Genomic DNA, 13,670 nt, shown 5'->3' with positions numbered 1-13,670 from the left:
GACCACTCAGAAGTGGATACCCATTGTCTCCTAAATTTTGTCCAGATTTGAAAGATGTCCGATTTTCAGTGTCCAAGTTTGAGAGGTTTTGCTGTATACCCTGGAACTAACAGGTTGGTTGATAAGTTCTGTCAAAATGATTTTAAATGACCGTAAAATGAAGTTGATCGAGATAGCAGAGGCCTTAAAGATATCAAAGGAACGTGTTGGTCATATCATTCATCAATATATGGATATGCGGAAGCTCTGTGCAAAATGTGTGCCGCGCGTGCTCACATTTGACCAAAAACAACAACGTGTCGATGATTCTGAGCGGTGTTTGCAGCTGTTAACTCGTAATACAGCCGAGTTTTTCCATCGATATGTGACAATGGATGAAACATGGCTCCATCACTACACTCCTGAGTCCAATCGACAGTCGGCTGAGTGGACAGCGACCGGTGAATCGTCTCCGAAGCGTGGAAAGACTCAAAAGTCCGCTGGCAAAGTAATGGCCTCTGTTTTTTTTTGGAATGCGCATGGAATAATTTTTATCGATTATCTTGAGAAGGGAAAAACCATCAACAGTGACTATTGTATGGCGTTATTGGAGCGTTTGAAGGTCGAAATCGCGGCAAAACGGCCCCATATGAAGAAGAAAAAAGTTTGTTCCACCAAGACGGCGCACCGTGCCACAAGTCATTGAGAACGATGGCAAAAATTCATGAATTGGGCTTCGAATTGCTTCCCCACCCACCGTATTCTCCAGATCTGGCCCCCAGCGACTTTCTCTTGTTCTCACACCTCAAAAGGATGCTCGCAGGGAAAAAATTTGACTGCAATGAAGAGGTGATCGCCGAAACTGAGGCCTATGTTGAGGCAAAACCGAAGGAGTACTACCAAAATGGTATCAAAAAATTGTAAGGTCGTTATAATCGTTGTATCGCTCTTGAAGGGAACTATGTTGAATAATAAAAACGAATTTTGACAAAAAAAAATGTGTTTTTCTTTGTTAGACCGGGGACATATCAGCCAACCTGTTAAAGGGTGATACGGTCAAAATTTGGTCAATATAAACTTGACGTATTTCTTTCAATTTTGCATTTAAAAAACCCGAACACCCCTCATTTTGAAGGTGTGTGTGTAGAATGTTGCTCCTATTTTGATTTTGGAATTCACTCTTCAGTTGTCAAAATGCCGTCCAAGCTAGAAGAGCAGCGTATCAAAATTTTGCTCGCGCATCGCGAAAATCCGAGCTACTCGCACGCAAAGCTGGCAAAATCACTAAAAGTTGCCAAATCAACCGTTACAAATGTAATTAAAGTGTTTGGGGAACGTTTGTCGACAGCCAGGAAGTCTGGATCGGGGGGAAATCGAGAACTGGAAGCCGCTGAGACGACAAAGTTTCAAGCGAAACCCTAACCTCTCTCTCCGAGATGCCGCAAATAAGCTGGGTGTATCGTCTACAACCGTGCATCGAGCCAAAAAACGAGCCGGACTATCGACTTACACGAAGGTAGTGACTCCAAATCGCGATGATAAACAAAATACGACGGCCAAAGCGCGATCCCCGACGATGCTGACGAAGTTTGACTGCGTGGTAATGGACGACGAAACCTACGTCAAAGCCGACTACAAGCAGCTTCCGGGACAGGAGTTTTATACGGCAAAAGGAAGGGGAAAGGTAGCAGATATTTTCAAGCACATAAAACTGTCAAAGTTCGCAAAGAAATATCTGGTTTGGCAAGCCATCTGTACCTGTGGCTTGAAAGCATTTTCATAGCTTCCGGGACTGTCAACCAAGAAATTTACGTGAAAGAGTGTTTGAATAAACGTCTGCTGCCTTTCCTGAAGAAACACGGTTGTTCCGTACTGTTTTGGCGGGATTTGGCATCTTGCCATTACGGTAAAAAGGCCATGGAGTGGTACGCCGCCAACAACGTGCAGGTGGTTCCCAAGGACAAGAACCCTCCCAACACGCCAGAGCTCCGCCCAATTGAGAAATACTGGGCTATTGTCAAGCGGAACCTAAAGAAGACCAAAAAACTGCTAAGGACGAGCAGCAGTTCAAGGCAAACTGGCTTTCTGCGGCGCGAAGAAGGTGGACAAGGTGGCTGTACAAAATCTGATGGCAGGTGTCAAGCGTGAGGCCCGGCAATTCGGATTTGGAAAAGCGAAAGCCTAACTGAATATTGTTCCTCAATTTTATACTAATTGAACTTGAAAAAGAAATTTAATTTGATTTTTTAAATAAACGATTTCACCGATTTACACTCGTTTTCCCTTGACCAAATTTTGACCGTATCACCCTTTAGAGGCGCTGAAATTCAGGATGTTGGGAGTATGGATGGAAACATGAAACATTGACGTACCATTAAAGGATAATAGGGAAGACGGTGGGTGTAGTGGCGGATGCTGCACCAATCCAAGATCGTATACTTGAGGTGGACATCGCTGCCGAGTGTGACATTCTGACGCCAGATGGTCATGGGAACCCAGAACAAATACCAGAGGAAAATAGCTGCTGCACTAACAGAAACAAGTATATACGGCCGTAAGTTCGGCCAGGCCGAAGCTTATGTACCCTCCATCATGGATTGCGTAGAAACTTCATCTAAACACTGCCATCCACAATCGAAATACTTAAGTTGCGGTAACGCTTGCCGATGGCAAGGTATCTTAAAACCTCCTAACACCATCTTCTAAATTGTATGTAAGTCCATACGTGGTATATATTAAATCAAAAAAGATCGATCCAATACGTATATAATTCAGTTTGACAAAGTAGACATAAAATTTTGACAACATTTTCTACAGAAATAAAATTTTCACAAAATTTTCTATAGAAATAAAAATTTTGACAAAATTTTCTATAGAAAGAAAATTTTGACAAAAATTTCTACAAAAATAAAATTTTAACAAAATTTTCTATAGAAATAAACTTTTGACAAAATTTTCTATAGAAATAAAATCTTGGTAGATTATTTTTGACTCGAGTGGCAACAATGATTATGAACCGAATAAAATTTGAACAAAATTTTCTATAGAAATAAAATTTTGACAAAATTTTCTATAGAAATAAAATTTTGACAAAATTTTCTATAGAAATAAAATTTTGACAATGATGAAAATTTTATTATGAACCGAATAAAATTTTAACAAAATTTTCTCTAGAAATAAAATTTTGACAAATTTTCTATAGAAATAAAATTGTGACAAAATTTTCTATAGAAATAAAATTTTGGTAGATTATATTTGGCTCTAGTGGCAACCATGATTATGAACCGATATGGACCAATTTTTGTGTGATTGGACCAATTTTGGTGTGGTTGTTAGCGACCATATACTAACACCACGTTCCTAATTTGAACCGGATCGGATGAATTTCGCTCCTCCAAGAGGCTCCGGAGGTCAAATCTGGAGAATGTTTTATATGGGCACTATATATAATTATGGACCGATGTGGACCAATTTTTGCACGGTTGTTAGAGACCATATACCAATACCATGTACCAAATTTCAACCGGATCGGATGCAATTTGCTCCTCTTTGAGGCTTCGCAAGCCAAATCTGGAGATCGGTTTATATGGGGTCTATATATAATTATGAACCGATGTGGACCAAGTTTTGCATGGTTGTTAGAGACCATATACCAATATCATGTACCAAATTTCAGGCGGATCGGATGAAATTTGCTTCTCTTTGAGGCTCCGCAAGCCAAATCTGGGGATCGCTTTATATGGGGGCTATATATAATTATGGACCGATGTGGACCAATTTTTGCATGATTGTTACAGACCATATATCAACACCATGTACCAAATTTCAGCAGGATCGGATGAAATATGCTTCTCTTAGAGGCTCCACAAGCCAAATCTGGGGATCGGTTTATATGGGGGCTATATATAATTAAGAACCGATATGGACCAATTTTTGCATGGTTGTTAGAGACCATATACCAACATCATGTACCAAATTTCAGCCGGATCGGATGAAATTTTCTTCTCTTTGAGGCTCCGCAAGCCAAATCTGGGGATCGGTTTATATGGGGGCTATATATAATTATGGACCGATGTGAACCAATTTTTGCATGCTTGTTAGAGACCATATACCAACACTATGTACCAAATTTCAGCCGGATCGGATTTGCTTCTCTTTTAGGCTCCGCAAGCCAAATCTGGGGATCGGTTTATATGGGGGCTATATATAATTATGGACCGATGTGGACCAATTTTTGCGTGGTTGTTAGAGACCATATACCAACACCATATACCAAATTTCAGCCGGATCGGATGAAATATGCTTCTGCTAGAGGCTCCACAAGCCAAATCTGAGGGTCCCTTTATATAGGGACTATACGTAAAAGTGGACCGATATGGCCCATTTTCAATACCATCCGACCTACATCGATAACAACTACTTGTGCCAAGTTTCAAGTCGATAGCTTGTTTCGTTCGGAAGTTAGCGTGATTTCAACAGACGGACGGACGGACGGACATACTCAGATCGACTCAGAATTTCACCACGACCCAGAATATATATACTTTATGGGGTCTTAGAGCAATATTTCGATGTGTTACAAACGGAATGACAAAGTTAATATACCCCCATCCTATGATGGAGGGTATAAAAATTACTTTCCACAATCGTGAACGGACGGTAACAAAATGAAACGGAAACATTCAAAAAAAAATCAAAATGGAATGTTCACGATTTCGTCCACGGACGTTCACTATTTCAAGAACGGCATTCGTTTTTCTTTGGCCATGAAATGTCTTAAAATATTCGTTAGACGTTGTTATGGCAACTCCGCCGGTGGTGCAATATGCTAAGGCGACTGTTACCGCGCAGGGTACAGACAACACCGTGGTACAAGGGTTAGCATGCCCGCCTTCCATACACAAAGTCGTGGGTTCGATTCCTGCTTCGATCGAACACCAACAAGTTTTTCAGCTGTGGATTATCCTACCTCAGTAATGCTGGTGACATTTCTGAGGGTTTCAAAGCTTCTCTAAGTGGTTTCACTGCAATGTGGAACGCCGTTCGGACTCGGCTATAAAAAGGAGGTCCCTTGTCATTGAGCTTAACATGGAATCGGGCAGCACTCAGTGATAAGAACATCTCGTTCACCAATGTGGTATCACAATGGACTCAATAATCTAAGTAAGTCTGATACATCGGGCTGCCACCTAACCTGACCTAACTTACAGACAACACAGGTTCGAGTCACGGTAGCAGGAATCTGTTTTTCATTCATATTCGTAACCATTACGTCTTCAGATCACGAACGCTGGTTCTTGTTTTGACAACGCATGGTGTCATTTAATCGTTGTCAGTCAGATTGACATCAGCCTTTTTCCGTTTGACACCACATGTGTGTTGATTCACTTTCATGAACGGATCGCTTTGAAATGAGCACGCCGTTCATGATTTTTTCTATGAGTGTACACCGGTACCAAAATCCTATTCCGATTACCCAACCACAGCAGGAAGTTAACCTATAGAACGCATAGGCAAAAGAGGCAAAGTGGTCTGGATTGGATGAATTGGTACCGGAGACACATAAAGCGATGTGGACCAATCCAACGGTCGAATAGGGCGACAAAAATTCAATATGATATAGTAACTACTGATTTTTCATAAGACCAGAAATTTTTTACTACCATTTAATTTAATTAGTAGAACATTTTATTGTTCTACTAATTAATCCAAAGAAATTTTAATTTGAGGTAAAAATATATAACTCAAGATATCGCATCCCAATTACTTGAATAATATATATCATATGCATGAAATTATGTCGGTCATATACATATAAATATTTTCCATACAATATAAGAAAACTTCTCATATCATAATGATGCTGAGATGTATGCATCTTAGGGAAACATTATTGTGATAATCCTCTCGTTTATGATGCATAAAAAATACCAAAGAAATCCATATCGCAAGAAAGAAGGGCGATGATATTACCGGTGTCTTTGTGTTGTTTGACGTTATTCTATTTTTTCTAAGAAAATTATACGAGTCCTGTTGTGGGTAATTTGAAAATTTAATTAAATCCCGATTTACTTGTCACATTTCTTACAGGATGCATGTGGAGCTGGGTAGGGATGGAGTAAACATAAATTTGTTGCAGAATTGCTGTTGGAGGAAAATTTATGCTGATGATGATGACGATGAAAATGATGATTACTATGTAGAAAGCGCAACAGGTAAGATTTAGCATACATTTACTTGCTACATATTGGATTATTCGTATAAGCATAATGAAAATTACATGAAATGTCAAATGACTTATCTAACTATATTAGTGATTTGTAATTTTTTGGGAAAACAAAATATTTACAATGTCAATATATCGCATAGCATAGCGAACAAAAATGTTTTCCCTCACGCAATCTTAAAATTGTGGTTCGGTTTATAACAATTTGGATATCTCCAGTACTACTATCAACAACAAACCATTTCCGAGATACTAATATCTAACGAAAATGATTTCCAGTGCAATAATCCCTAAATTGTCTCAATTTGCTTTTTAGCTACACTCCATGGAAACAATGTTCCATTTTCTTGTGAAGGAAATGTCGTTCCTTTCATATCCTTATATCCTTACATCCTTAGAATCTTTTATATACGTTTTTGTTTTATAAGCTTTTACATATTATTCTGGAATTTCATCCAACAATGGAAAGTGAGCATAGAAATGTAGGATGTAAAAAATCTAGGACTATTATGTCACCGCAGGTATACTGTTTTCACTTCGTTACGTATGCAATATTAAAAAAAAACGTAAAGTATCAAGTTAAACGAACTCATACTATGATAATTTTGAAGAAGAAGACACCGGAAAGGTAAACTAAGACAATAATCCAAGAAATAAGTATGCTAGCCATTATTAAAAATTCACTTATTCATAAAATGCGATCCTTTATGGTAAAACTGATTTAGAAGATAAAGTATATTTCAAACAATTTGGGAAGTTTATGTAATAGCATTCTAAGTCATAGTTTGAAGAGTAGCTGAAAAATATCATCGTAGAAATGGAACAACAGCTCGGAAACCGAATAATCTTCTTCTTTATGTTTAATTCGAATTGTCCTAAATAGAATGACGTTCGTCTTTGTGGCGATCAATTCCATTTTGGAAAAAGGCATCGTATTTCTATTTTGCGTGTAGTAGTTAAAATTTAACCATTGTCCCAAATTGAACATTTCTCTTTAGGAGCTTAGGTTGTATCCAGATCAAGGAAATCTGCTACAAGAATGGCATGTCGCAGAAGATACCACTTTGAAAACATGTAATTGTTTCTAGGCACAGGTATGATCTTCTACACATGCAGATATATTGAGGGATGTATTGCGGAGATATCCTGTCGCAGTTCTGAGGACAGCGTAAAATTTTGTCAAAATTTTATTTCTATAGAAAACTTAGTCAAAATTTTATTTCTATAGAAAAATTTGTCAAAATTGTATTTCTATAGAAAATTTTGTCAAAATTTTATTTCTATAGAAAATTTTATCAACATTTTATTTCTATGGAACATTTTATCAACATTTTATTTCTATAGAAAAATTTGCCAAAATTTTATTTCTAACGAAAATTTTGCCAATATTTTATTTCTAAAGAAAATAATGTCAAAATATTATTTCAATAGAATTTGTTTGTAAAAATTTTATTTCTATAGAAAATTTTGTCAAAATTTAATTTCTATAGACAATTTCACCAAAATGTTATTTTGTCAAAATTTTATTTGTATTTTGTGAAAATTTAATTTCTATAGAAAATTATGACACAATTTTATTTCGATAGAAAATTTTTGTCAAAATTTTATTTCAAAATTTTATTTCTATAGAAAATTTAATGAAAATTTTATTTCTATAAAAATTTTTTTCAAAATTTAATTTTTATAAAAATGCCAAAATTTAATTTTTATAGAAAATTTTGTCAACATTTAATTTCTATACAAAATTTTGTAAAAATTCTATTTCTATAGAATATTTTGTCAAAATTTTATTTTTAAACAAAATTTTGTCAAAATTTTATTTCTGTAGAAAATTTTGTCAAAATTTTATTTCTATAGAAAATGTTGTCAAATTTTTATTTCTATAGAAAATTTTATCAAAATTTTATTTCTATAGAAAATTTTGTCAGAATTTTATTTCTATAGAAAATTTTGTCAAAATTTTATTTCTATAGAAAATTTTGCCAAAATTTTATCTCTATAGAAAATTTTGTCAAGATTTTATTTCTAAGAAAATTTTGTCAAAATTTTATTTCTATAGAAAATTTTGTCAAAATTTTATTTCTTTAGAAAGATTTGCCAAAATTTTATTTCTATAGAAAATTTTGCCAAAATTTTATTTCTACACAAAATTTTGCCAAAATTTTATTTCTATTCAAAATTTTGCCAAAATTTTATTTCTACACAAAATTATGTCAAAATATTATTTCTAAAGAAAATTATGTCAAAATATTATTTCAATAGAAAATGGTTGTCAAAATTTTATTTCAATAGAAAATATTGCCAAAATCTTATTTCTATACAAAATTTTGCCACAATTTTATTTCTATACAAAATTTTGCCAAAATTTTATTTCTATAGAAAATTTTGTGAAAATATAATTTCCATATTTATTTATTTCTATAAATAATTTTGATAAAATATATAGAAAATTTTGGGAATTTTTTATTTCTATAGAAATTTTTTTTCAAAATTTAATTTTTATAAAAATTTTGTCAAAATTTAAATTCTATAGAAAATTTTTTCAACATTTAATTTCCATAGAAAATTTTGTAAAAATTTTATTTCTATAGAATATTTTGTCAAGATTTTATTTTATTTCCATAGAAAAATTTGTCAAAATTTAATTTTGTAGAAAATTTTGTCAAAATTGTATTTCCATAGAAAATTGTATCAAAATTTTATTTCTATAGAAAATTTTGTCAAAATTTTATTTCTGTAGAAAATTTTGTCAAAATTTTATTTCTATAGAATTTTTTTTTTAGAAATTTTATTGCTATAGCAATTTTTTTCGAAAATTTATTTCAATAGGAAATTTTGTCAAAATGTTATTTCTGTATAAAATTTTGTAAAAATTTTATTTCTGTATAAAATTTTGTCAACATTTTATTTCTATAGAAAATTTGGCATAATTTTATTTCTAGAGAAAATTTATGTACCTCTTAGTTGGAGAGGAATATTTTCCAAAATCTAGAAAAACTTCACGAATCTACCAAACAGTAAAAAGTCTACCAATTTTGGTAGAATTCTACCAACTGTGGCAATCACCCCAAGTGCTGCCAGCAAGCAACGTGGGGATCGTGTTTCTACTGCGGAATTTATCACAAATTGCAGAGCCATGGAGAGACGACTTGGAAAGGCTGCCGATTGTAACCTTTAGAACCTTGGGGTAAATTGTACCCTCAAAAAAAAAAAAAAAAATCGCTCCTGTAACATATACCCCATATATGTATATTTTCAGGATATTGTCTGTATTGTTCAAACGTTTTATGTTTCTGCTTAGGCATACATTGGTAGAAACAAAATTTGAATGAAATTTTCTTTGTGTATATATATTTTTATGGCGCCAATTGGTTATTTCCATTCTTTGACATCATACTCTCTAGGTCTCTGTTTCTAAACACATATATGTTCATATGCTCTTTCTAAATTAATATATGTTTGAATCCAAGCATATTATTTAAAAAAATGTTATGTCCCAAACATGGTAGTTCATGAACATTATATACTTGCACTTAAAAATATTGTGTTAAAAAATTTGAGTTCCAAACATATAACTTTTACACCCAAACATATGAAAAACATTCTTTTTCGTCCGTGTAGACGGAACTATCTTGCCGTCGACTCCTATTCTGACATTCTGCTATTCCTGTAGTGAAAGTGGGGTTTGAGATGATGTTCTTGTTTGTTGTTGCAGCAGCTTGGAGAAGATGATGTGATAATACGTAAGTCCATGTTGACTTCGCTCCGGCTTCAATGCATCCGATTATTGTGGGAGCCTGTATTTACATCACTATGTATATTATTCGCTGTTTTGTTTTCAATGAGCAATAGTTGAATTTCACCACAATTCTCTACGAAATATGGTCTTAACGACAGTAAAGGATCCAGAAGTTAAATCGGAAAACTATTGCGAACTCTCTGCCTATCTTGGTGAAAAAGAAATACATGAAAGGACTGGCTCGTAGCCCAAATTCATAGCGTCTATTTATCAGATTTAACCCTCTAATGCCCAAGCCCGCCTTTAGGCGGTCTTGATTTAATAAGGAAGCTTTTGGTAAAACACACCTTAAGACAACAAAAATGAGCAAAATAAAAAGAAAACTTATTTGAAACTATTCAAGAGACTTGGTTAACAGCATATACTGAATTTTACCGTGTACATTTTTCTTGCTTAGTTCTCTTGCTTTTGTGTCGTTAACATTGAAAATTGAATCAGCTAGCAAAAAAATTGGGGCATTAGAGGGTTAAAACCTCAGAAATATCGTATGAAAACTTCTTCTATGCCGACAAGAAGTAACACTGAAAAGAATTTCGACATCTATACTTCGAACAACCAGTTGACGGACGGACAGACTTTGCTCAAGAAAAAAAGGGAATAGATTTCTCTATTGCTGTCTCGCGAACAACAAACATTTTACGTTTGATTAAATTTGAAATAAAATATTGTTTAATTTTAAATACTTTCATCCTCTTAAAGATATCATAAATGTCATGCACCCATCTTAAACCTAAAGGATAAAATGCCCATGATAGCAATCTCACACTTACCTCCAAAACACCATCTACCAGTGGCACGGGCAAACACTACCAATAATACAATCAATATGAGAACAGCTACAGCTACGACAATGCCAACAATTGCTCCAATTTCCAAACCACTGGCTGGTGGTGTAGCCGACGAACTGATATGGACATTGTAATCGGTTGTGCCCAAAGCATTCGATGCTCTTAATATGTAAGTTTTTGTTGTATCTTCCAGAGTTAAACCGGCAATGACCATTTTCACATTATACATATCTTGACCCAAATATTGTGGTTCATAGACGGAGAAACGACCGTTTTGTTCTCCCTGACGCACTACCACACCATCAATGGTCCATTCAATAACGGGTGCAGGATTGGCACGTATGGTCATGTTAACATCGGCAGTTTGATCCAAATATAGGCCATAGACAGTGGTATCCTCTTGATGGAGGGGAGCATCTGAAAGGAGAGAAAAAATAAAAGGAAATTGATGTTATTTATAGTTCGAAAAATGATAGGAATTTTAGTTGCGATAATCCAAAAACAAATCCAAGAAAGTTTTCAGGGGGACGAAATGATGGTAAATTTCACGAACATCAGAAGGATAGCCAGATCCAGACATGATTCTGATTAATTTATTAATTTCTAAATAATAAACAAAAATTAATGAAAATATAACGTGAGGTATATATACACTAAGATTGCTGTAAGCTATCTATGGAAATGGAATAGTTATAGTGGAGGTTCGGGTTCTATATGCTAAAAAACTGACTTTAACCCAGAAATTGAACGATGTCCCGGTTTGTGTCACTAATGTTCGAAAAACTTTACGGGGCAACTGTTCGACCCATAACATTATATTGAATATGAGGTTAATATTTTCACAGTTGAAGAATTGGTAACTGCGTGCCGAGGACTGAAATGGAGCAAGGCACCAGATTCAGACGGAATCTCTAAGGAAATTATAATGAAGGTTTGGGAACAATAGCCGGAACTACAGGCTAATAAAGGGTGATTCTTTTGAGGTTAGGATTTTCATGCATTAGTATTTGACAGATCACGTGGGATTTCAGACATGGTGTCAAAGAGAAAGATGCTCAGTATGCTTTGACATTTCATCATGAATAGACTTACTAACGAGCAACGCTTGCAAATCATTGAATTTTATTACCAAAATCAGTGGCAGAAAATCCGCTTTTTTATCGACAAATTTTGTTCAGCGATGAGGCTCATTTCTGGTTGAATGGCTACGTAAATAAGCAAAATTGCCGCATTTGGAGTGAAGAGCAACCAGAAGCCGTTCAAGAACTGCCCATGCATCCCGAAAAATGCACTGTTTGGTGTGGTTTGTACGCTGGTGCAATCATTGGACCGTATTTTTTCAAAGATGCTGTTGGACGCAACGTTACGGTGAATGGCGATCGCTATCGTTCGATGCTAACAAACTTTTTGTTGCCAAAAATGGAAGAACTGAACTTGGTTGACATGTGGTTTCAACAAGATGGTGCTACATGCCACACAGCTCGCGATTCTATGGCCATTTTGAGGGAAAACTTCGGAGAACAATTCATCTCAAGAAATGGACCGGTAAGTTGGCCACCAAGATCATGCGATTTGACGCCTTTAGACTATTTTTTGTGGGGCTACGTCAAGTCTAAAGTCTACAGAAATAAGCCAGCAACTATTCCAGCTTTGGAAGACAACATTTCCGAAGAAATTCGGGCTATTCCGGCCGAAATGCTCGAAAAAGTTGCCCAAAATTGGACTTTCCGAATGGACCACCTAAGACGCAGCCGCGGTCAACATTTAAATGAAATTATCTTCAAAAAGTAAATGTCATGGACCAATCTAACGTTTCAAATAAAGAACCGATGAGATTTTGCAAATTTTATGCGTTTTTTTTTTAAAAAAAGTTATCAAGCTCTTAACAAATCACCCTTTATATTTGTATAAAGCAATGTATATTCCCGACACGCTGGAAAAATCAATTCTTAGTTATCCTATGAAAAGGAGTCAAATCTCTGGAAAAACCATCGTTCTACAGAACTCTAAGCCTATCAGATACCTGCAGTAAACTGCTTGAGAAGGAAATCAACGGATTGATGAAAACCGCAAAGCACTCTATGAAAGCAAAGATGGTTATGTGCAATGAAGGATAGAGTACTGTAATACGATGGAGTACTGCAATACGAGACTGACGATGGTATACTTCACTATAAAGTATCAGCAGGAGTACCGCAAAGGTCCATACTGGGACATTATTGCTGGAATTTATGTAAGATGGTCTAATTAAACTTGCCACTGCCGGAGGATTATCGACCTATCGGTCGATTAGAACTCCGCAAAAGAAGAAATGTGAGAAAACTGATGGCGAAAGTAGCGTTAGGCACAAGTACTTTTCCCATCTCCTGCTTTCAGTAACTCGATGGAAAATAGTGCTAGTTTCACAAAAATGGTATGTTAGGAAGGGTGCAAAGTATGTTATCTGATTACCTTCCAATCTCGACATCTGCATTATGGGACACATATAACAAAGGAAGATAGATAGCTTCTGTACCAAAGCAGAAATAGATGCTCCTAATGTAATAACGCTTAACCCTTTGGTAGCTCTAACTGGTGTTCTGTTCCATTTCTATATTCGAAATATGGACAAATTGAAAACAAGCAATACCAGTCAGTGATTAGATTCTTGTTTGTTGGAAAATAAATCACTCTGTGAAATCGACGATCATTCGTAGGCGATGTGTGTTGGCTCTTCTCCACGTCCAAAAAATAGTGAGTCTGCGTGGTCAAATACCAATTTATGATGAACCAAATTCAGGTCCCCCAAAACGGGCCAGCACGAAAGATAATGTGATAAAATCGTATATCTCATACTGAGAGACCTCCGATTACAAGTGCAAGTGATAGATGAGAAAGT

General features: G+C 35.3%; 1 protein-coding gene across 5 annotated transcripts in view; it reads right to left on the bottom strand.

Annotated features, from left to right (window-relative positions):
• The window catches only part of Fas3 (fasciclin 3), a 495,918-nt gene that overhangs the window by 30,357 nt on the left and 451,891 nt on the right, over positions 1-13,670 (bottom strand). For all 5 annotated transcript variants that reach the window (XM_075296724.1, XM_075296725.1, XM_075296726.1 and 2 more), the window contains exon 4: positions 10,775-11,209. In XM_075296724.1, coding sequence (XP_075152839.1) covers positions 10,775-11,209 — 435 coding nt within the window. The remainder of the gene's footprint in view (positions 1-10,774; positions 11,210-13,670) is intronic.

Source organism: Haematobia irritans, chromosome 2 (assembly GCF_050003625.1).
Source record: "Haematobia irritans isolate KBUSLIRL chromosome 2, ASM5000362v1, whole genome shotgun sequence".
Lineage (NCBI taxonomy): Eukaryota > Metazoa > Arthropoda > Insecta > Diptera > Muscidae > Haematobia > Haematobia irritans.
The sequence above is the reverse complement of the archived record's forward strand: the minus strand, read 5'-3'. Positions and strand labels throughout refer to the sequence as shown.